This window comes from Lytechinus variegatus, chromosome 1 (assembly GCF_018143015.1).
Source record: "Lytechinus variegatus isolate NC3 chromosome 1, Lvar_3.0, whole genome shotgun sequence".
In the NCBI taxonomy this organism is placed as follows: Eukaryota; Metazoa; Echinodermata; class Echinoidea; order Temnopleuroida; family Toxopneustidae; genus Lytechinus; species Lytechinus variegatus.
The window spans coordinates 82208814-82233394 of NC_054740.1; the positions used below are offsets into that span (position 1 = coordinate 82208814).

General features: G+C 36.3%; 1 protein-coding gene across 2 annotated transcripts in view; it reads left to right on the forward strand.

Annotated features, from left to right (window-relative positions):
- Nucleotides 1–22236, forward strand: part of LOC121425108 (acyl-CoA dehydrogenase family member 11-like) — a 33572-nt gene extending 11336 nt beyond the window's left edge. The window contains exons 5-19 of one of the 2 annotated variants that reach the window (XM_041621097.1): nucleotides 31–207; nucleotides 731–857; nucleotides 1672–1829; nucleotides 4897–5003; nucleotides 6686–6836; nucleotides 7741–7809; nucleotides 8880–9018; nucleotides 9420–9527; nucleotides 9875–9973; nucleotides 10406–10472; nucleotides 10902–10987; nucleotides 18174–18242; nucleotides 19242–19396; nucleotides 20281–20397; nucleotides 20677–22236. In XM_041621097.1, the coding sequence (XP_041477031.1) occupies nucleotides 31–207; nucleotides 731–857; nucleotides 1672–1829; nucleotides 4897–5003; nucleotides 6686–6836; nucleotides 7741–7809; nucleotides 8880–9018; nucleotides 9420–9527; nucleotides 9875–9973; nucleotides 10406–10472; nucleotides 10902–10987; nucleotides 18174–18242; nucleotides 19242–19396; nucleotides 20281–20397; nucleotides 20677–20895 (1848 nt within the window). In that variant the 3' untranslated portion in view covers nucleotides 20896–22236. Of the gene's footprint in view, nucleotides 1–30; nucleotides 208–730; nucleotides 858–1671; nucleotides 1830–4729; nucleotides 4837–4896; nucleotides 5004–6685; nucleotides 6837–7740; nucleotides 7810–8879; nucleotides 9019–9419; nucleotides 9528–9874; nucleotides 9974–10405; nucleotides 10473–10901; nucleotides 10988–18173; nucleotides 18243–19241; nucleotides 19397–20280; nucleotides 20398–20676 lie in introns of both variants that reach the window. The other variant, XM_041621090.1, reaches the window with a different exon arrangement.
- Nucleotides 22237–24581: the final 2345 nt, after the last annotated feature.

Here is a 24581-nt window from a genome sequence, read left to right on the forward strand (position 1 = left end):
TGGTTTGGCTGTATCTCTTTCTTCCTTCAGATCAACACATGGACAAAGCAGTTCCAAGGGGCAATGAAGATAGCCTCTTTGCCAGAAGTCCCATCTGCTACAGAGCTCTTCCAGTGGCTGCCCAACAATATCCCAAGGAATACAGAGAGGACTACCATTGTTCATGGAGATTACAGGCTTGAGAATATGATCTTTCATCCTACAAAGGTGACTAATGAGTATATTTTGTTGAAGGTTGAAATCTTTATCTTTTGATGACCAAGTGTCTAAGATTTCAATTTGGTTCAAGTTTTTTCATCTTGTTAAAATTTCAGGCATCCATATACCGGAATACCAGATTCCGACTGGTATAAGGGCAATCGAATTGTAAAATAAAAATTTGCAATATGACTCCGCCCTTAGTAGTCGTGGTTATTTTCATTTGCCATTTCAAGTTTACATTAGAAAAGTAAAAGAGTGTGACAATATAGGTTATGTGAGTAAACCCTGAACTTCAAACATTCCTTTTGCCTTATTTTTTTGTCATTCAATCAAGTAATTGAGTGGATTATTGTTTATCAATTTTGACAAATTTGATATTATTTCAAAGCTAATAGGATGTTCTTTTTCCAACTAAATAAGCATCTCAAAATTGATTTTGGGCGAGTTATTGTTGGTTTTGGGGTTGCTGGTTAGGTATTTTACCATGTGTGAACAAGGCCTCTATTTTCCATGTTACTGTTTTTTGTAGCCTGTGGTAATTGCAGTACTTGACTGGGAGCTTTCAACCTTGGGTGATCCTCTGACTGATCTGGCATATAATTGTGCTGCCTACTATTGGCCTGAAAACATGGACAACGCGATGGGCAACCCTTTAGGTACGTATAGAGCTCCCTACAAACGATACCTTTGATGTTTTGAATGATGACGATGTTTCAATTTTGAGTAATATACATATCAATGTGATTTTATTTAATCACTTTACAATTTTTCTCTACATGTAGGCATCAGTTTCTTGCTTTCCCACGATCAATGCATGCATTTTCTGTGCAGAAAATTTTATTAAGATCTTTTAAGTTCAAATTGCTAAGTGTACTATAATTGGTTTTCACATAATTTCGGATACCCACAGAATACCTGGGTGGCTATTGGCAAAGTGGAGATTGACGCCTTGCCAATTAGTTTGTGTAAAAATTTTTTTTTTAGATTGTAATGAAATTTGAAGAGGATAAAAATAATACAATATTGATTAAAAGAGATAATAGTGATAATAGGGATAATCATGATAAATATAATAGTTATTATGATGATAGGCATTAATATTGTGCCATCTATATAATCTATTCTGAGGTGCACTTTTGCCATAACCCCATCTTAAGATTAAACTGCCGCTTCCAATGCATTCATTAAATTAATTGTGCCAGCTGCCCCCATGAATCTCTCTTGGGTTGAGTGCAGCACAATGTGAGTAACTTTCTTGATAAAGGAATGCATGAGATTGAATAGATTGGAAGTCAATGTAGCTCTATTTGGAAGATGAAATAAAACTTGATAATACTAAGATCTATGTAGAATTTAGCATTTCCATAGAAGTGTCGACTATTCCTCTCAAGTCGGGATTTAAACCCCAATTTACTACCTAATGGAAAATACATGTCCCACCCGATGTCTTCATGTGATTTTTCTTGCCAGCTGGAGGCAGCAATGCTCCTGTGAGTTCTGTACCAGGAATACCAAGCAAGGAAGATTACATGAAGGTCTACTGCACCCGTTTAGGTGTACCTTACCCTATCCAGGACTGGCAGTTCTATTTGGCTTTGGCTTACTTCAGGGCAGCATCTATTTGTGAAGTGAGTTGAATTTGTTATTGTGTAACTATAGGAAGCAAAGTAATGGCGACTAATCCATGCTTATGTGTTGTCCAGTAATTACTTAATTGAAAGCCCCAAAGCATCTGAAAATAATGCAGCATATTTACCCTGGCTTTAAGAGCAGCTGTAACATACAATATATTTTATTGAATGAAAGTCTGCCTGATCCCCATGTAGTTCACTTCATTTTACATGCTTTTCTGTATCATTTTTTGTCTCACCTGCGAAGCAGAGTGAGACTATAGGCGCCGCTTTTCCGACGGCGGCGGCGTCAACATCAAATCTTAACCTGAGGTTAAGTTTTTGAAATGACGTCATAACTTAGAAAGTATATGGATCTAGTTAATAAAACTTGGCCATAAGGTTCTTGGCCATAAGGTTAATCAAGTATTACTGAACATCCTATTAGAGTTTCATGTCACATGACCAAGGTCAAAGGTCATTTAGGGTCAATGAACTTAGACCATGTTGGAGGGATCAAAATCGAAATCTTAACCTGAGGTTAAGTTTTTGAAATGTCATCATAACTTAGAAAATATATGGACCTAGTTCATGAAACTTGGACATAAGGTTAATCAAGTATCACTGAACATCCTGCACGAGTTTCACGTCACATGACCAAGGTCAAAGGTCATTTAGGGTCAATGAACTTTGGCCGAATTGGGGATATCTGTTGAATTCCCATCATAACTTTGAAAGTTTATGGATCTGATTCATGAAACTGGGACATAATAGTAATCAAGCATCACTGAACATTTTGTGCAAGTTTCAGGTCTCATGATTAAGGTCAAAGGTCATTTAGGGTCAATGTACTTTGGCCGAATCGGGGGTATCTGTTGAATTACCATCATAACTTTGAAAGTTTATGGATCTGATTCATGAAACTTGGACATTAGAGTAATCAAGTATCTCTGAACATCCTGTTTGCGTTTCAGGTCACATGACCAAGGTCAAAGGTCAATGAACTTTGGCCGAATTGGGTGTATCTGTTGAATTACCATCATAACTTTGAAAGTTTATGGATCTGATTCATGAAACTTGTACATAAGAGTAATCAAGTATCACTGAACATCCTGTGCGAGTTTCAGGTCACATGATCAAGGTCAAAGGTCATGTAAGGTCAATGAACTTTGGCCATGTTGGGTTTTTGTTGAATAACCATCATATCTCTGTAAGTTTATTGGTCTAGTTCATAAAAAGTGGACATAAGAGTAACCATGTATCACTGAACATCTTGTGCGAGTTAGAGTAGTATTCAAAGTCAGCACTGCTGCTATATTGAACCGCGTGATGCAGGTGAGACGGCCAGAGGCATTCCACTTGTTATTCCTATCTTATTGTAATTATTGTATGTGCAGCATGATGGTGGAATAAGAACCATTCAAGACATTCCAGAAGTAATACCAAACCTGCGGATATCATTGTAGGTGTTAGCTAAGATAATTTTCACACTACGAAATGGTTTACTGGTATTTGACAACCTTTATCATGATATGATGTACATATATGTTAAAAATTAGTAAACTGCAATTGGCTTTCAGTGGTCCATGTAACTTGTGGACCTTATTAAAGCAAACACAAGTAAGATTTAAGAATAGTGTTATTTAATGTCTATGAAAAAGATATTTAACCTCAATGGGGGGGGGGAGGGGGCACCAAAGACAAAATCCTTTTTCTGTTATTACTGTTCCAGATGCATTTTCAATAAAGTAACATAGATAGACAGATGGTATACCATGTGGTTCTGATGTCATGTTTCGTTAAACCATGGAGCTACAATAGCTCCATGGTTAAACATTTTTTAAATTATTATTATAGATTTTATTGCTTCAAAATCAAATAACAATATACATAAATAATAGCAGCAATATAATAAATCATATACATAAGTAAAAAAAATATGTGTTACAATTCAGCAAGAACATCTTGAAACTTGTTTAATGAATTCCATTTATCAAAGTGAACTGAAAGTTTCTCTTGTTTTACTGCGATTGCTCGCACTACTTTTTCTAAAAAAAATTATTTCAACTCCAAAACAAATATCCAAAATGAAAAAGGCAAAGTAAGAATGTTTAAATTGACTAACCATTTGTACACTTCATTCCAAAATAATTCAACAATTGGACAACAACAAAAAAACAAGTGCATGAGATCTTGAGTTTGGTATTTAAATAAAAATTACAACTAGGTGAACTTCCATGGTTTAAACTTGATCTGCATTTGATATCTCCTTGTCGGATCTATTCACACTTGATCATGACCTTCACTCACACATCAGCTTTATTACCAAATTGACAAACATCCAACTTTTTTAACAATTGTGTGCATTTATCATGAACTTTCACACACATACTAGGTGATCTTTGCTCACTATCTTCATGGATGCAATCAATTATTGTGCAATTGATAACAACTGTGCGTGTGCGGTAAACAATGTACAAATAGTTTTATTTAATCGTTGATATTGATTTTATATCTTTATGTTACAGGGCCTTGACCTGAGGTCCCTTGAAAGACCTTGCTTTGATTTGCTTGTGTAGTATGAACGCATCTGACATGATGATCTTTACTCTGTTCAGTACATGTATACAATCGATAGAATGTTTGCCTTTCGTTCCAGGTCAATAGATCTTGTCAATATCATGAAAAAGTTTAGTTTCTTTATTTGGTTCCAATTTATGAAAAAAAGTGGTTATTGTTTGCAAGGCACTATTCCCATTGAATACACCAATTTTTGTATCGGGAGTGTAAGGTCTCATGCAACCAAGACCTTGGTAGTGTGTGAACACATTCAGTTTCCCCAATGGACTTTGCCCCTTGATATCTAGGCATTGTTTACATTGCTTTGATCTTTCTATTTCATCTGCATTAATTACTAGGGAGTCTATGCTAGATCCAAGCTAGGTAACGCCAGTTCCGAGTCAGCCGAAACATTAGGTTATGTTGCAAGACTTTTAAGTGATGCCAGTCTTCAGATCGCCAAAGGGTTAGTTCACATTTCTTTGTATTGACCAGGTTTTGTTTTCTCTCTGTGTTGTATTACCAGGGTGTGTATGCTAGGTCAAAACTTGGTAATGCAAGCTCTGAAACGGCTGAGACTAGAGGAGCTGCAGCAAAGCTTCTTTCTGATGCTAGTCTGCATATAGCTAAAGGGTTGGTTTGTTTTCTATGTTTAACAACAATGTTTTGTCAAAGTTTGATAAGTTTTGGAAAAAGCTTTGTCTATGTGTTTACCTATACATTTCATACAAAAAATATAGCTTCATGTACAGTGCATGTTATTTTCCCATGACATTTGCACAATCTGTTCTTTGTTCCTATATGTATATATAGATGTGTATTTGCTGAATCCAGGTTAAGCTTTATTTTCATTTCCAACAGACCAATTGTTTTCACACTGACTTGGATTTGAGGTTTTTTCCTTAACCTCCCTTTCTCTTCCTTTCCCCGCTCATTAGCACCTGTCTCTCCCTAGCTCTCTGCCTGAGAACCTATTTTTGTTCTGTTTTATTTAATGAGTTTTTTCTGTCTTCAGTGTCATTAATAATTATGAATAATAGAGTGGTTTTTTTTAATGACATTCGAACCATGGGAATTAAATGATATTTTACTGTTGAAAACAGCCAAATTAATGAAATAGGGTGTTGATTCAGATTCAGATTTATTTCCAACAGAAATGACAAATATTGATACAAATTATTTTCATACATTATAACAAATATTTACGATACAAATTAGTGTCATTAGAATTATATTCAAAGTGTTGACATGTAAAATTGCATCAAATGTAAGACAGAAAATAAGAAAATTCAGGCATATTTAAGGTAAACATAGTTTTACAAAACATGTGTGTTACATGTGTATGGACAGTATGGAAATAATGGAACTGATGCCACACTTAATCGTCTGCATATTATTTTAAATTTAAGATATTCAAGTATTTTCTCCAGTTAAGGTACAAATGGTTTGACTTCTCATTGAACTTTGCTTAAATATGCTTATTTTATTGGAATCTTTGGTATCAAATCAATGTAATTTGAAATAAATGAAATGCGATTTGAATGAATGAAAGGAAATAAATGATCATGATAAAAAGTATGGCATATTACATGTATGATGTCACTGACTCTCTTATTTGCCTACTGACCACCTGATCAATATTTTCTACCATAATAATAAAAAGTGTTGTTTCAATGCATACGGTACATCTCTCACGCCACCTGCACACCTAGTTTTTAATCCACTTCAATCAGCTCCACATGTTTTATTATTTTAATTGTCTGTTCTGCCATTTTTATTATTTTTTTTTTGCATATACTTAAGATTTCAAGTTTCTCTAATTCTATCTGTTATTTTTGGAACAAGTTTCATAGTTCATTGACACATTTCACTTACATACAGTACATGCTATCATCTGAGGTGTCAGTCACTGATTCTTGAAGCAAAAATGTTATGATTGCTGTTGTCAAATTATTATATCAGTTTATACTTCACCATCTTCTTGACTATTATTAATTTTTGTACCTTTTCTCTGTTTTTAGCTTTGAAATATTAATGTTACAGTATTTTTACCGGCCTAGATCTGGCTTTAAAATTGCGTTTTGACACATTCCCTCTCCATTATATGTTGTCAGTCAATATGGCAGTGAATATTTTTTTTAAAGCAAAGATAATCAATTTGATACTTTTTTGATTAAACATTTTAGAACTGATATATGAAGGGGAATAGTGAGTGGAAGGGAGGGTGTCAGATATACCCTACGTAAAATTGTAGTCTATCCCCCCCCCTTCTTCAGTTGAGTTAATCCAAATTGTATTCATGAATTCATTTTCAGATCGACATCAAATGCCAAGAGACCATTGACAAGTTCTTTAATTGAAGACATCTCCCCAGCTCTTGCCATGCAGCCATTGTCTGATAGAGGGAGGGACCTACTGCAAAAGGTCACCGACTTCGTCAAGAAGGAGATCATCCCTGCAGAACCGGTAAGGGTAGTGTTTACCAAATAAGAATCAATTTTAAAAATCAATCATAACATTTATGTAATCCGTGAATGCAATGAAACATTGTTTTAAATTGTTGGAGATAAAAATTGAACCAGAACACACAGACATGCCAATGATGAATATTGATTTTATGTATAAATCAAGGGGTGTTTTATGAAGTGAAGTCTTTTGTTGGTGAAACATATCCTATTCTATATAATATAATAAATGAATACGTCTCATTTGATGTATTAATTATAGGGTTTCCCCTGTATCTCATTTTCTTATGAATGTCACTGTTGGTTGTGGAACTTCATATTCTAGGCACTTCTACAATGTTGCACTGTCTGTTCTTGCCTGGAGTATCCTTGGATGGCATTTTTCAAAGACTCCATTGCAAGCTATTTTAATCACCATTAATTCAAATATTCATAAATGCTGGAAAACAACTAGTATGTCAGTATAGTCATGAATGAATGAAAGTACATTTTTTTCCAACGATAAAAGCATTAATATATATTTAAGAACTTGATTTGAACTAAATTTTTAAGAACATAATACATGAAAAAAAATTATCTGAATGGAGAACATGACAAAACAATTAAGGGGGAAAAACAGGGCAACTTTATATAAAATACTAGTATATCAAATGAACAGTAAATAAATCTTCAAACCTATCATTCCACAACTAAAACTATACTTGTCAAAATTGTGGTAATTATAAAGGAAATAATTGATATTTTACTGCTAGGGATCACCCAAGGCTGCTTAGTGTGAACTGTTATGGTCACAAGATGGCATGCTGTAACAAAATTCATCAGGCTGGCATTCATGGTGTGGTTACTATTAGTATTTGGGAAGAATTTTTCTGATTTAGTTCATCTTTGTTTCATATATTATCCAGATATTTGAACATCACATAAAAACAGCCAAGGACCCATGGACGATCCCACCCATAATGGAGGAACTTAAGGTGAGTCTCTCTATATGCTCTTCAAAGTGAAAGTAGATGAGGAATTTGATGTTTGGGGCCCCATAACTTGAAGTTAATTGATTGGCTTTGTAATTGTTATGTTTGATTGATTGCTTATAATCATCAATACGATTGATAACAATAAGCCCTGCTATCTATCACTTAGCGGTTTGTGTTTTCAAAGTTTGTTGTCTGGTGAACTTTGTTTGAGGGGTGATATTCTAGAGGTTTTGAACTTGTTTAGGGTCAGAGGTCAAGTTGAAGCTCTAATACAAACAAATATTTATTCTCTTTCAACTCACATCATATTGACTACATGTCATTTCAGAGTAAGTGTAAAAGAAGAAAAAAGAAAAATGAATGATATTTTAAACAAAATACTTGATCAAAAAAGAAGGAATGTGGGATTAAAAAATGATTGCAAAAGATCTTTTTCCAAATGGCCCTCCTTGACTAGTTCATGTAGTGCTTGATCATTGTATGTACACATATGCTTGAGAGCTCCGTAGAGCACGGCCATGTACTACTTACAGGATGAGGTCCTGTTTCATAAATACTTGTTATAACAAATGCACAATTTCTGTAACAAATTTACTATCAGCAAATCAAAGGAGGGAGCACATTTTTCCGATGAAAATTTTGACAAGCAATAAAAAATGTTTTCATCTAAAAATGAAGGTCATTTTGTCCATGAGAAATTCGACATGCAAAAAAAGGGTTTTCACCTCAAATTGAAGGTCATTTTGTCCGCTGAATAAAGAAGAAAAAAAGGGTCCTCACTTTCAAAGGGGGGGGGAGGCACAGGCTGACTGCCCCCCCCCCCCTAGATCCGCAACTGCTTTATACTGTTATTGCAATTTTTTATCATAAGTTTCATGAAATGCATACCAGATGTTATTTTGACTGATTGTTATCATGGAAACCCTAAGAATGATGTGGGTGCATGAATGGATTAGGATTGTCACTGAGCTCACTTACAAGTACCTTTGGGTATTGTGGTAGATTGAAGCTCCCGAATAACTATGTTTTATAATTCAACACTGTTCCTTATTTCATTGACACTACTACAGGCCAAGGCTAAATCAGCAGGGTTATGGAACCTTTTTCTACCATCCGAATCTGGTTTAACCCAGTTGGAGTATGCATACATGGCCGAGCAGATGGGAAGATCTCCCATAGGACCAGAACCGTTCAACTGTGCTGCCCCAGGTATGCCTTCATATGCCATGTTCCACATATCACCGTTGCCGGGCTCAAAAGGCACAATAAGTGGGCCAAAGTTAATTTATGAGGAGTCATTGGTACAATTCAAAAACAAATTCGAAATTTTTGATAGAACAACTTGAATGAATGAAGAAGAAATTCAGAGAGAGTTTTGAAGAACAAAGAAAAAATGGGTTGATCAAAGTATGGAGTTCACTGAAGCACTGAAGGTTGACCTGCTACTGGCATAATGCCATGCTCATCTTGCTAAAGCTGTAAATGTCTCACTTCCCACAAGTATCATTATAATTCATAAAAACAACTGTTTCGGAATCATTTTGTTGGATAAGGTTAGAAATCATTTTGTAATTGTTATCATGGCTGGCCCTTAATTGTAATGTCTTCAGATACCGGTAACATGGAGGTCCTGCACCTGTATGGCACTCCTGAGCAGAAGGAGAGGTGGTTACGTCCTTTACTAGAGGGTCGTATCAGATCATGCTACTGTATGACTGGTAAGTAGTGTATCTTCATAATGAACTTGTTTTATAATTTTCTTTTTTATTGAAAAACAATCATGAAAAATCACAATAGTTCCATGTAATTGTAAGCTGAGAGTACAAAATCACAGAAACTTAAAAATTGAAAGTGATTAAGAATGGCAGAAAAAAGACTGAAATGCCTCTTATTCAAGGGTGAGACTATTAATTAAACCCTGAAGAAATACAACACTTCCCTTTGATGTGCACAGCCTACATTTCTTCGATATCTTAATGATTAACAACCCAAGGTATGATGTGATATTATATTTTGCAGCTTTTCCCTCGTTCATGTTTCCACCATGTGTTATATTTCCTTCTAGAACCCGACGTTGCCTCTAGTGATGCTACTAACATGGAATGCACCTTCACCAGAGAAGGAGATGAGTATGTCATCAATGGAAAGAAGTGGTGGAGCAGCGGTAGGTTCATCCCATAGGACAACTGGGGTGTAGTGGAATTTGTGAAACCTTTTGTTGTAATAATTGTAATAGTGTCTTGTGCCTTTACGTTTAACCCCCTGCCTACTGAAACTGGGTCTGTGGTCCCTGCACAAAGTGTATGGGAATGAGAGAATTCAGTAGTCAATGGGTTAAGTAAGTTAAGGATCATTTAAGGACCATCATCAGAGTAAATATAGTATGTATACTCATTTTCACTTAAATTCCTCATGGTTGTAGATATGAATGTAAGAATATGTTAATTAACATGTTGGTTATCACTTGCTTTGTAAAATAAATACTTCTTTGAAAAAAATCACCGAAATGCCTCTGAAGTCAAGAATGGAATATCATATCATAATACTGGAATTTATGTTTGAATTAACATAGTGTTTCTGGATGTATTTTCCATAGGTGCTGGTGACCCAAGGTTAGGTGTTGCCATAGTTATGGGTCGAACTGGAAATAAAGATTCTCCTACGTAAGTGCATTGATTCATGCGTACCTATGTGTTCTCTTTTGAAACTATTCTGGTATCTAGCTATTATCAAGTCTTCTGTAAATGAAGATGTATGCATCCCTTGGTTTATCCTATGGGTGTAGACCACAGGAATAATTTGCAAGATGTTTTATTTGGTATATCTGACAAATTCTGTTTTATCCACCAGTTGCTGAATTCAAATTCAGACACCAGTGGTGCTCAGCCAATCAAAATCAAGGAAAGTTCTCAGTCTACATATGTTGATAAAATCGTTTCTCAGCTCCATAATATACTTTCTGTCATTACTTTGTCAAAGAGTATATTGATTTATATTTACCTATATGTTGTCTTTCTTTCAATATTTGTTTGCGTGCACAGTATACATGGCAATTACTTTATGTTCATTTCATTTAATTGACTATACCACAGGCATAAGCAACATAGTATGATCATCGTTCCAACTGATGCTCCAGGGTTTATCAAAGTGAGGCCTCTATCGGTATTTGGGAACGTAGGTAAGAATATAGCAATTATGACCAATTTGTATATTTTTTCTACGTATTGTTCTTCCTGGTGCTCTCCTATGAATTGTTGTTTAGTGTATAATACTTTAGGAATGTGGCATAATGAAAAGACTTTGGGGAGGCTTAACCCTATCTAGGCCAGGGTATTTTGGGAGTTCATATGGCCCTGAGATCTCGGCTGTCGACCGTGCGATCATGCTGAAAATTGGCACGCATGTTGCCTGGGATATAATTGTATAGTAATTTATTTCATGCGAATCGCTATGAAGTATGCGTAATTAGTATGCAAAATACTTTTTCCTCTAACTCCCTAAATAAAGCTCCAAATGTTCTAATTTTTTTCATAGAAACTCTTTGTGGTGTTCTTAGCAAGTTTACATGAAAAAATTGCGATATCAAATCATTTTTGTCTCACCTGCGAAGCAAAGTGAGACTATAGGCTTTTCCGGTGGCGGCGGCGTCAACATCAAATCTTAACCTGAGGTTAAGTTTTTGAAATGACGTCATAACTTAGAAAGTATATAGACCTAGTTAATAAAACTTGGCCATAAGGTTAATCAAGTATTACTGAACATCCTATTAGAGTTTCATGTCACATGACCAAGGTCAAAGGTCATTTAGGGTCAATGAACTTAGACCATGTTGGAGGATTCAACATCGAAATCTTAACCTGAGGTTAAGTTTTTGAAATGTCATCATAACTTAGAAAATATATGGACCTAGTTCATGAAACTTGGACATAAGGTTAATCAAGTATCACTGAACATTCACGTCACATGACCAAGTTCAAAGGTCATTTAGGGTCAATGAACTTTGGCCGAATTGGGGATATCTGTTGAATTCCCGTCATAACTTTGAAAGTTTATGGATCTGATTCATGAAACTTGGACACAATAGTAATCAAGCATCACTGAAAATTTTGTGCAAGTTTCAGGTCTCATGATTAAGGTCAAAGGTCATTTAGGGTCAATGAACTTTTGCCGAATCGGGGGTATCTGTTGAATTACCATCATAACTTTGAAAGTTTATTGGTCTAGTTCGTTAAACTTGGATATTAGAGTAATCAAGTATCACTGAACATCCTGTGCACGTTTCAGGTCACATGACCAAGGTCAAAGGTCAATGAACTTTGGCCGAATTGGGTGTATCTGTTGAATTACCATCATAACTTTGAAAGTTTATGGATCTGATTCATGAAACTTGTACATAAGAGTAATGAAGTATCACTGAACATCCTGTTCGAGTTTCAGGTCACATGATCAAGGTCAAAGGTCATGTAAGGTCAATGAACTTTGGCCATGTTGGGTTTTTTTGTTGAATAACCATCATATCTCTGTAAGTTTATTGGTCTAGTTCATAAAAAGTGGACATAAGAGTAACCATGTATCACTGAACATCTTGTGCAAGTTAGAGTAGTATTCAAAGTCAGCACTGCTGCTATATTGAACTGCGTGATGCAGGTGAGACGGCCAGAGGCATTCCACTTGTTTAATTTTATTATATTGTTTTTTGCAATTTTTTATGTATTTCTCTGGGTTTTTTTTACCTTTTGTTTTTCTTTTTTTTCAATGAAATTTGTTTGGGACTCTTCTGAGATCATAAAAAGCATAAAAATAAATACATTTAGACCAGCAAAACTATAAATAATCATGAATTTTCTTTGAAAACATAATTTGTATTGACTTTGTACACAATACCACGTTTTTGAGCAATTTTTGGTCTGACATGCACTTACATAGTGTTGTGTAATTTCGGAACCACGTACCCGGGTGTCGCAAAATTAGTCTCAAAAGTTGCGCAAGACTTGAAAGTGAAAAAGTCAGTGAGCAGCGCGGTAAAAATATTGCATGATTCAGTGAGGGGGGGGGGGGGCCTCGGCCTAGTTAGGGTTAGAAATTGTGCAAAATCATATGATGACAAAGTTAATAAAGGGGTATTCCAGGCTAACAATTTTATGATTTGAAAAGAGACTAAAATCAGACAAACAAAACACTTTTTGACACAAGTTTGGCAGTTCTGTGGATGCTGCAGCCAAGATTGGTAATACTGGACCCCCAATCTGGTAGTTTGTATCTTTCAAAGTATTAATTCTTCAAACTTCTTCCTGGTTTTTTGCCAGAGCATAATGAAGTCCCTTCATTCGCAGTGTTTGAAAATTCCTAGATACAGAATGTACAGTCACCTTTGCATGGACTACATCCATATTGGCTCGCTGTAGATATCTGCTGAATGAATCTACCTGGCCAACTTCAGGATTGTCAGACCCAAAACATGAAATCCTGTTAACAAAGTCCATGTGCATCAACAGTAACTTTGAGATTCGGGACATCCTCGATTTCAAGAAGAGCTTGATCAGATTCGGTGAAGGTGATGTTATCCACAGTTGCTTTTATAGCAGAATATCGGCATGACCATCTGATTATGCTCTGGCCTTTCAGTTGTTAAGCTCTCTGACCTGGTTCCCTCTTAATCTTTTCCAATGTTTCATGATGCTTGCAACTTCCTTCAATGAACTTGTAGAGTGACTGTATATAACCAAGGCAGTTTCATAGTTCAGGGTTGCTTGAAATACTCTGCTGTAGCACCAAGTTGAGCATGGCATTGGGGCAACTTTTTTTCATTCTTGGTGCAAGGCCAAGTGTCTTCCCACTCATGTCACTGGTGGTGCCATCATGCCCTTCTATGTCAAGGTTCAGTAGCTTGAAGCTAATAAAGGGATGCGAGAGTGTCAGTTAATAACTGATAAAGTGGCTCTCTGGTTTGAGATTGTGTATCATAAAACCCTATGAAAAATCTTCCCGTCATGCACCATCATTACAGAATGTCATGCTAACAGATACCTGTACCTTCTGGCTGATATTGGCAGTCTTGTCAACAATTACTCCATGGTACTCTGCCTTCTGGGTCTCATGACAAATCTTTTCAATGCATCAGTCACCAAGAAGTTTGAGTGGCTCATTTTGAGTTGCTGGAGGTAACCGAGCAGGACCGTGATCCTTCCTGCTCAGTTTATTACTTATACCTGACCTGCCACTACATCGAAGAACAAGCATTCCAAGGAAATTTCCTGTTTTTAGCTGATATATTTGTAATATGCGACTTGTACATGTCTGCAAAAGGCAATTTTTTTTTTTTTGCTGCAAAAGGCTAGAGTGTCAATTATTGCCTTCAGATGTGATTGATTCTTTTCAACTTCAGCTGTGTGAAGACCACAAGTAGCATGTTACTGACAAAACAACCCCTTTGCCAGTTCTCTATCTGCACTGCTGAGGTAATGCCTGTCTTGTACACCCTAAACATTAGTAATACAAAAGTGTCAGTGTCATCACTGAAGAGCATTACAGTGACATCAACTTCCTCATGTTCATAGAGGTAATTATTCTGACTATTAGTGGTTGTTTGATCTCCATAGTCAAACAATGAGAGGAGAGAGAGTTGTCTCTTGTTCTTATTCCTCATGACCATTTCTCAGCAAGGCGGATCTGTCTGATGAGTGAGGATGTAATCCGTGGATCCTGTACCACCATGCTAAATTCTTCCTGGTCCTTTGGGGAGAGCTCTTCATATTTGTCAAACACAAGCACTTTTTGGGAGTCACTGTACCTGTCAAGTCTCCTCTTCATGGATGCTGCCAGAACAGAAACATAACCACCTACAGGCCATACAACGTGGTATAGCAGCTGCTGTAGGTTGACGATCACCATTTCAGGAGGAGATGGTTCACTGTGAGATACACTTAACAGTATGGCGGGGTATTAATCCCCTTCAGTAATAGTTTTAGTTAAACTTAATTTGAGACAAAGGATCGTGTTTTTTCCAACTGTATAAAGGTAATGTTTGTTAGATGCTTGTACATTATGTTTTTAAACCTTCACGTCATCTGGCAATACATTTCATTTTAGTTTTAGGCTCCATGCACCCAAATAAAATGGCCATATTGTCCATGGGCGGCAGAGCAGAGGATTATCTTTTGTATTTGGGGGACGCAACAATAGATGTTCCTAATGAACAAAGGATAATTCAGTGCCCATGCCATTATCAATCACAATGCCCTTTTTGTAACTGTGATTATTATGTTAACTATTATATATCTAACTCTATATATGTCCACTTTGATTGGTTTATGACCAAGGGCGCCGGAAGCGGGGGGGCCTCCCTGAAAGATGAAAAATGATAAATTAAGGACAAAAGTAAATGAAGGCACTTTTCTGCATGAAAATTGTCATTTCCATTGTCAAAAATGAAAAATTTTTGCCCCTGACGGGGCAAATACATTATCATAGTAAGCCTCACGTCTTTTGACGAACAGTTCCTCTGTGAAACATAGCTTTGATAAGCCCCTTTTCCATCTTATTACAGTGTGATAACGTTTAACCTTTTAATGAATCCATTTCAGACTAAAAGTGAATGGCAAATTGATAGTGGTCCACCAATGATTAGGTTTATAATTCTATAATGCTGGCTGTGTCGTCTAACAAACGCGCGGTCGCCCAGAAACGCTCAGACCGGACCCGATATAACTAACGCGCGTGAACACTAGTTACTCGAGCAAGATATGGAATCTATGTCATAGCTATCAAGCCCAGAAACCATAACATCTCGAGAAACTTGTTTCAATTATTTCATTTTCAACTAAATTTAAATTTAGTTAATACAGTGATAACAAGAAAGCGGTGTTGGAACGCGTCTGCCCGTCGAAGTCGAACCAAAGATCGTAGGTTCGAGTCCACCCTGGGCATGCTGGGCGGATGACTGAAGTCAGTGCGTTGTGTGTAAACGTCTCTCCCATGTTTCATAGATGCAGGCTATGTTACAATGGAAAACACTCCGTCCCTCGGATAGGACGTTAAATGGAGGCCCCGTGTAGAGGAGAGTCACCACCTTTGCACGTTAAGAACCCACTGCACTATTCGTATAAGAGTAGGGGGGAAACCCCGATGTCGAGGTCCACCTGCACCCCCCCCCTCCAATCAGTTATATCGGGAGGAGAGACCTGTGGATGATTAAGTTCGCTTTTCGCCTCCCAGGCACAGGTGACGCCAAACAAATAATAATAACAATTCAGTGCCCTAAAGAAAATACCAAGGTCATTTCAACTCAATATAGACATGTTATCAGAAAATTACACTCAGAATAATCATGTGTAGAGGATTATAATTTATAATTTGTAAAAATGGTGAATCCCACTCGAAAGCAACTTAGCGATAATGTTTGGACATGAACAAAATAAAATCATCTGTGAAAGTGTCTTCTTGACCAGAAGATATTATCCGAGATATAAATAAAAATGTAAATAATATAAAAGAAAAAATAAGCGTTACAGTAGTGCTCTACTATAAAAAAAAATCTTAAGATATTTTCACAGCCCCGTATTTCCTCTATTCCTTTTCATTGGCATGATTGGAAGGCGTTTTGTCTGATACTATTTCAGCTCATATATAGCACTTATGTATTTTAGATTCCAAAACTTATTCCCATTACCTGTTACTAGTCAGATCGAGATGGCAGCTATGTTCTCTGGTTCATCCCAGCTTTTGTTATTCATGGACGTTTGCAAAAATAAAAAAAAAACAACCCGGGAGTGGGTGGGGCTGCAAGACCTAAATTTTCGAAGAAACGTATGAGCGAGGGGATTTGTGATGGGGGAGCTTTTGCATTTTCTAGAATGAAATTGAAGGATTTCGTGCACACTTTTGGTGAATTTTTTGAATTTTGCCCTCTCGATCGGCGGCCCCGGCTGCGTACGGTCATGTTTGTCATCTTAAAGTCTTTAAAAGGCCTATATTACACTGGTTTGAAACAATTTCGTTTGCAATAAGGCTCGTAATTTGCTGGAACTGCGACCCTGGTCACGAAGAAACACCAGGCTGGGTCAGGAGGGCCGGCCGGCCGGGAAACAGAAGGAGCAAAAAGAACTCCAAGACTGTTTAATTCTCAAGAAATTTATTTTTGAATGCACTTAGAAACGCAACTTTTATACTCCATTTTACACAAAATCCTTACCGTGGGGGGGGGTCCCATAGCCTCTCCCCCTCGATCGCTTCGGTATCTCACGTTGTCAAAAATATTGTGCCCCCTTCGGGATTTTGCCCCCCAAAACTGAAAGTGTTTCGGCGCGCCTGTTTATGACACATGTCAATGTGGAAGAACCCTTATTACCCAGATGTTGAATTCAACCATTAATAACCAAATTATATCTTGAAAAGCCATCCCATAACATTGATTTAATTATGTTAATTAGATATGCAAATGAGAAGAATGTGATGTACTTACATCATTGTACTTGTTCCATGAGGTGAACGTCTCAGCAGGATGTACATGTAGAACAGTTTGATATCACAGGGTTATTTTTAAAGACTTGCTTAACTTTAGGATGATAATTGATATTTGAAAATATGCTAATCAGGTTCATTTGAATAATGAAATATCTATAATAACTTATTTTCACATATTGTGGACTACACTCACTATGTTCTGTCACCATTTTTTCACACTTTTTGGATACAAAATCTGAAGATACATGTACAATTCATGACCAATATGCTAATTATCTCATTGTGGTTTTTATGCTAATTACATGTACATCTTATACATTCCTAGAAAAGAAAATACAACAGTGTCATAAGTGGATTCCTTGTCATGGAAAACTCCCATAAGTTGATTTTCAAAAATGTTGTAGGCTACCCGAGTAAACTAATACACAGATTACGTGTGATAATTAGTCAATTACTTGTGATAATTAGTCAATTATGCTAATTAGATTAACATTGTTTATACTAAACAAATATCTGATATCATAATCAAATTCCTTGTCATAAAAAAAACATATAAAAGGTATATCATATATGTTGCCTGACTTTCTGGATAAGATTAACAACATACTGCATATTGCATATATGATAATTAGAGGATTAGGCTAATTAAGCTAATTTTTAAAAATGCCCAAGGTTGCCAAGGTGGCAACCAAGCTAAATTTATTTCAAAACCTATCTAGAACACAACTTAACAGCAAAAAAACCTTGTACTTAGCAACTTTTCCGGGTCGTGTACGTGGCCTATGGGGCTGTCTACTAGAATAAGGAGGAAAGATGTTTCTCAGTGTTTCAAAAGTAACTTCCTTGTACTTCTTGAATGACTGGCTTTAATTGTAGCATTAGTATCTCTCTTTGGCTTTCAGATGCTCCCCATGGACATTTTGAAGTGAGATTTGACAATGTTAGAGTGCCTGCCTCCAATATCATTTTAGGTAAGAAAATGAATTTGTCTCGTTCTTTTTCTTCACCAACCTGTTGTGCTTGTATGTCAATGTATAACACAGAGAAGATTTTTTTTTCTTTTGGTAAAGAATATCTTGTAATGTATGGCCCAGCATGACATGTGTTGATATGGTGAGATGTAGCACTTGAAAGTGAGAATGTAGTTAAGTCTGCATAAGTCAAGTTCAAGCCTCCTACAGTAATGAGAATAAAAATCACCTGAAATGAAATATAAAGCAATTATTCATACCAGATCATGCAAACCGTGTTGCTTACCTCTACTAAATTGATTTTCTCTCAAGTGAATTTTTTTGTGGACTGAAAAGTTAAATGTTGGGAGATTCACAAATGTAATTTATTTTTATCTCTTTTTTTCCTGATTAAATTTGTATCATGCAGAATGTGTTCTTAACCTCTTCTTATTCAAATTTTTCTCAAGTCAAACATATTTCTGTGGACAAATAAAATTAATATTTTGCAGATTCTTCTCTTACTTTATTATCTCCCATCTTTTTAATCTCTCATTTGGCCGATTCCATAAAATATATAGTCCGACCCCCTATATGTGGGACCTTCATGAAATTTTCTGTCTCTGATTTCTTGTTTTTTTGACAGTCTGTGATGTTCTCAAAGGACCATGTCTTGGTCAGTTTATAAAGTGAAGTAAGACTTGAGAAAAATGGGGGTCGGACGTACAAAAAGGTTGATCATTTTATGGGAACTGTCAATTTTTACATCTTATTCATTTTTTTATCTCGCAATTCTTTTCTAAATATTTATGTATCATGCAAAATATGTTTTTTAACTGTAAGAGTCAACAGGTTTCTGTGGGCAATTCTTTTCTGAATATTTATGTATCATACAAAATATGTTTTTAACTGTAAGAGTCAACAGGTTTCTGTGGACCCATGAGATCAATGTCAATGTATGGCAGCTTCACCTACATAATTTATGTCTGATCTCTATTTCTTTTCTGAATGCATATGTAGGTGAAGGAAGAGGATTTGAGATTGCTCAGGGTAGATTAGGACCAGGGAGAATACACCATTGCATGAGATTACTAGGTATGGCTGAGAGGTCGCTAGAGCTCATGTGCAAGAGAGCAGAGGAGAGGGTGGCATTTGGGAGGAAACTCAACAGAATGGTGAGATATTGCCGCAAAATGGTTAAGAAATGAAATAAAGTTTCCTGTAATAGAGCAAAGTTTACATGTGAATTAATTCACCTATTCTGATGTCAGAGCTCACGTGCAAGAGAGCAGAGAAGAGGGTAACATTATTTTGGGAGGAAATGAAACTGTTAAAGATTTCCTGTAAACGAGCAACGTTTAGCTGTCATTTCACTGTCAGAGCATAGTTGGAATTACAAAGTTACAAATAGTTCTGATTGCACTAGTAAATGTTAATAATGATTAGCAAGTGGCCCTATTGTCTATATCAATTCAACGTGCTTTCTAAGTAGTGATAATGTGTACATTTCTTTTAAAAGAATTATGCCATTGCAGGTTTCCATTGTTGAGATTGATCAGAGATGTACATGTGAACATTTGTAAGAAGGGGGCCTCCGATGTGTTAGAGAGACAAAAAGGGATAGAATTTTGGTGGAAAGTCATTAGAATAGTGAGATACTATGGTAGAATAAATGAGAAATAAACTGAAATATTAGCTAAGTGAGGCATTTTGGAGACAAGACATGAAGTGGGAGTCTTGTGTGTGGGTAGAGTTCAAGAAGCCATTCACACATATGAGCCAATGCCATTTCCATTTTTATGTGAAGTGCTGTACACATAGCATTAGGACATTCCTGCCTTTTGGGTTGAGAATAAAGGGATGGTTATTATGCGATTGATCATCTGAATTATTTTGTTGTAAAGGGAAATGTTAGTGGAATAAGAGTTGATTTCTTAAATAGGTGTTCATATATGTCAGGAAAATACATGACAATTATTCATCATTATATCAATTTATCCTTTCAGTTATCACCACTAAATTTCATGTATACATCATGACCTTGTTTTTGTGTTTTCAGCAAGTGGTTCAGCACCAGATTGCAGAAAGTCGTATTGAGATAGACATGGCTAGACTGCTGGTCTTGAAGGCAGCTAATATGCATGACAAATATGGATCCAAGAAAGCAAGAAAAGAGGTTAGTGTCATTGGCAGCATTGGGGGTGGGGATGGCCCTCCTTCGATTTCCAAATTTTGTACAGCAGATTGTAGGAGAGGGTTGGCGCGTTCGCTCCTCCAAAGAAATCTCTGTCAATGGTCAGTGTAATTCAGTATCATTGTAATGTTAGAGATATTAGGGTAGGGTTGATTAGAATGGTTTTAGGTTAGATATCATAATACTGTATAAACAAAAAAATTTAAGGACATCACATCAGTTGAAATAAATATCCACTCAATTCTGCATTTGTCATTTCAGATTGCCATGATCAAGATCGTTGTACCTCGAATGGCATGCCAGGTTATAGACAGGGCCATCCAGGTTCACGGCGGTGGCGGTGTGTGCGATGATTTCCCTCTAGCAAGGTACTATACTGGGGCTCGGTCTCTGCGAATTGCCGATGGTCCTGATGAGGTTCATCTCTCCTCAGTGGCCAAGATGGAGCTCAAGGAACAATTCCAGAAGTCAATGCTTTGAACAGAAGCAGTTTCTGCTGAGATGAATGAGAGCTGCTGCGTTCCAGCGTCCCATTGCAGAAAAGTTACCATTATGGTAAATTTGCCATCTAAGGGTACTACTGTGGTAACAATGCTCAACAGCCAATCAGAATCAAGGATTCCTTGCAAGTACCATTGGATGGCAGAGTTACCATTATGGTACCTTTGCCATCAAATGGTAACTTTCATGGAATCCTTGATTTCGATTGGCTGTTGATCATCATTTCCATTGGATGGAATCCTTGATTTTGATTGGCTGTTGATCAGCGCTGCCATTATGGTAATTTATATGCAATGGGGCCCGGAGCAGGTTATCGATTCAAGTATTATTATCCATATCTGCAGTTTATTTATAATGTATTAATCTGGGTGATTAATGGCTGTAAACTGCTTCTGGAAAAAAATGAATCCAAAGAGCTGCCCGTTACCAAATTTTTTACTGCTGTGACATTTATTGAATGGACAGAATTATGATAAAACATGTGCTGATAAATCATGAAATATAAATAGTACATTAGGAATCCCATACATGTATTTGCATTTTGAATCTCCAAGATCTTGGGAGAAAACTCAATATTTTACAAAATTTCATTCACTTTATTAAAAAAAGAAGTGTTGCACCTGATTAAAAATTGTAATCTTGCCAAGATATGAATTCACTGCTCAACACTACTGTGTTAGAAATTAAACGTAACAATTTTTTTTAATGTTGTGAATTCAATTCCATGCATATTAGTATTAATGCACCACAATTATGTGTATATAGTTCAACATTGAGTACTTTAATGATGAATTCAAGAAAATGATTTAAATACATCTACGTCCTTCAGTTCATTCACCCCCCCCCCAACATGTACCTGCGTAATTTCATTTTTATATACATTCCCGTGACATCCTTTCATACTTGTGTTATATAATAGGTAAACACATGATAATGATACATTCGCAGCCATCAAGCGCTGAGATACATTGTAACTTTTTGTGTTGAGTGCCATATTAATGTTAGAAATCATTAAACCAAATCTTAAAGAATGCTTTCATCTTACAATATATCAACTGTAGCTTCAGGCCTGAACTTATTTGACTCAAACCAAATTTGTTCTTGTTGTTGTAATGATTGTTTTATACCCTTATACAATATTCTCTTGCTTTTGTGTATTGGCTTTTGTATCATCTTTAAGCACCATAAAGCTACAAGGGGAAACATGTGGGCTACAAAATAACAACTCTGATTTCAACTATTATCAAATCATTGCCTTTAGGAGAATCTAGAATGTTGCTCTAATTCTTATTTTGTACTACACGATTTGTATGTTTTATATTTTGATTGTTGAATCAAGAGACTGATATAATTTGTATTCTTTATTTTGTGTTGTTGTGGGTGGCATTGAGGCTATGGGCCAAAATATGGGTGAAACACAATTTTCATGAATTGAAGCATTTATTTCTTACACTGATCCCAACGCATCCATGTTTGTGCCAAATTTAATCTATATGTAATGTTAGTGGTGCAAAAAAAATGAAAAAGCAAGATTCCATGCTTAACAAAGCTGCCATAAAAGATTTGAATAGCTTGAACAAAAATCAGGGACTATATCATACGACTGTAATTATTGCAAAGCAATATATCATGTGTATATTTTAGTAATTTCATATGATCGTATAAATCCATAAACTCTGAGCTTTTATTGTTAATCAAGAAATTATAAATGATTCTATATTTTATCAAATTTTAAAACGTAGATTATTTTTTCTTTAATTGATGATTTGATGTATTTGTGCATGAGGGAATAGGATGACACATAGGAGATAGAGAACTAAGATCAATGAAAGGAGAGAGAGAGACTGATAGAGGGGGAGAGAGAGAGGGGGGGGGGGGTAAGATAGAGAGGGAGGGAGAGGAAGCCAAATATAGGAGAGAAGATTGCTGATTGAGAGACGGGGAAAAGGAGAAGAAAAACGAGATAGAGGAAGCCTCGGGACATTTGATTAAAGAAAGACGAAATGTAGAAGAGCATTAGCTAGAGTAGAATCTCCATGAGCCGACATTATTCTTGGTGTTGATGATCGAGTGAAATAAAGGGAGAGAGACAAAGCAAAGTGCACATGAAATTATTCTGGAAGTAGGTCTGATTTGGGCCTATATCGTGTATAAAGTTATGCAGACCGAACACGATAAAACATGTTAAAACATTATTCATGGTGTTGATGATCGAGTGAAATAAAGGGAGAGACACTGTCCAAAGCAAAGTGCACATTAAATTATTCTTGAAGTAGGTCCGATTTGGGCCTATATCGAGTATAAAGTTATGCAGGCCGAACATGTTAAACCTGATTACGGCCCACACACTTTCAGTAATCATATACCGCCTGCTGTAGCAGTTCATATACTTTCACTTCGTTAACGAGATAAGGTTCGCAGCAAATAAATACCATAAATGATGCTGATAGTATCATCACACTTAGCAATTTGCTACATGTATATAACGATTACTAGTATGGGTGAGAAGTGCAAAAATGCAAGTTAAATGAATGGCTTTGAATTTTTCCCTTGTGTACGTTCAGCTTGAATATCCGATGAGAAGTTATAAAGTAATCATCCCTCGGTGAAAATTATAAGAAAAACGATTGAGAATAATGATAGGCCTATAGTTCAGATCGGCATGAATATGCAATAAAGGAGAAACAAAATAATATATATTTTTTTAAAAACACCGATCCGAAATCGGCAAAAACATTGAACTTTTCTGAATTAAACATAACTACATCATTGTGCAAGGGGCAAGGACAATTAAACGCCCCTATGATTTTCAAGTGACGAACAAATTTTTCATTTCGTTTTTTTTTTATAAGAAATCAATCTCGCTTTCTAGGTTATTCTGAATCTATATCAGATGTACTCTGGCGCAGCTCTATAACTCTTGGCTAAAGTGCAGCCTGTGCAGATATTAACCCTACAAATATTGGAAGCTGCAGCACCCTTGCATTTCGCAGCAAAACCAGTTCCGTCAAGTCTTGCTTACTCCCACCCTTCCCCCACATCTCGCACATATTCTGAGATACTTGTTGTTAAATAATGATCTGGTATACCTATAAGTTTATAAGAATGGAGTCGCAGTGAGCAACGTATTCAATTTATGCAGTTTCCAATATCGAAAGAGGTAGTGCCTACATGGCTGTGGAACAGTCTTCACATCATCCTGAAGACTGACCACTGCACCCATGGAGCAGTTAAAGAAGCTCTTGAAGGCCCATGCTTTTGTCAGTAGACTCTATTTCTATTTCTCAACTGTTATCTTGTGATTTTTTTATTTGTAAAGTACCGACGTGTATATCTGGTGGAATGAATTATGATGCGCTTTTTAACCGCAAGGAAGATAAGCATAGGCGGACCCAGGTGGAGGCCGAGGGGCCCGCCCTCTCCTATTGCCGGAGCAAAAGAAGAAAAGGAAAAAAAGAAAAAAGGAAGGAAAAGAAAAGCGAAAAACGAAGAGGAGGAAAATGAGTGAATGAAGATGAGAGGAAGACTTGGAAAAAAAATGTATGTCAGTACATAAAAATTTCGCTGGCGCTTCGCGCTCTCATTGCCTGTTAAGAGATTCACATATCTTGTTCAACATGGAGTTTAAATATCGAGTTTAGAAGTCAATATACAAAACACATTTC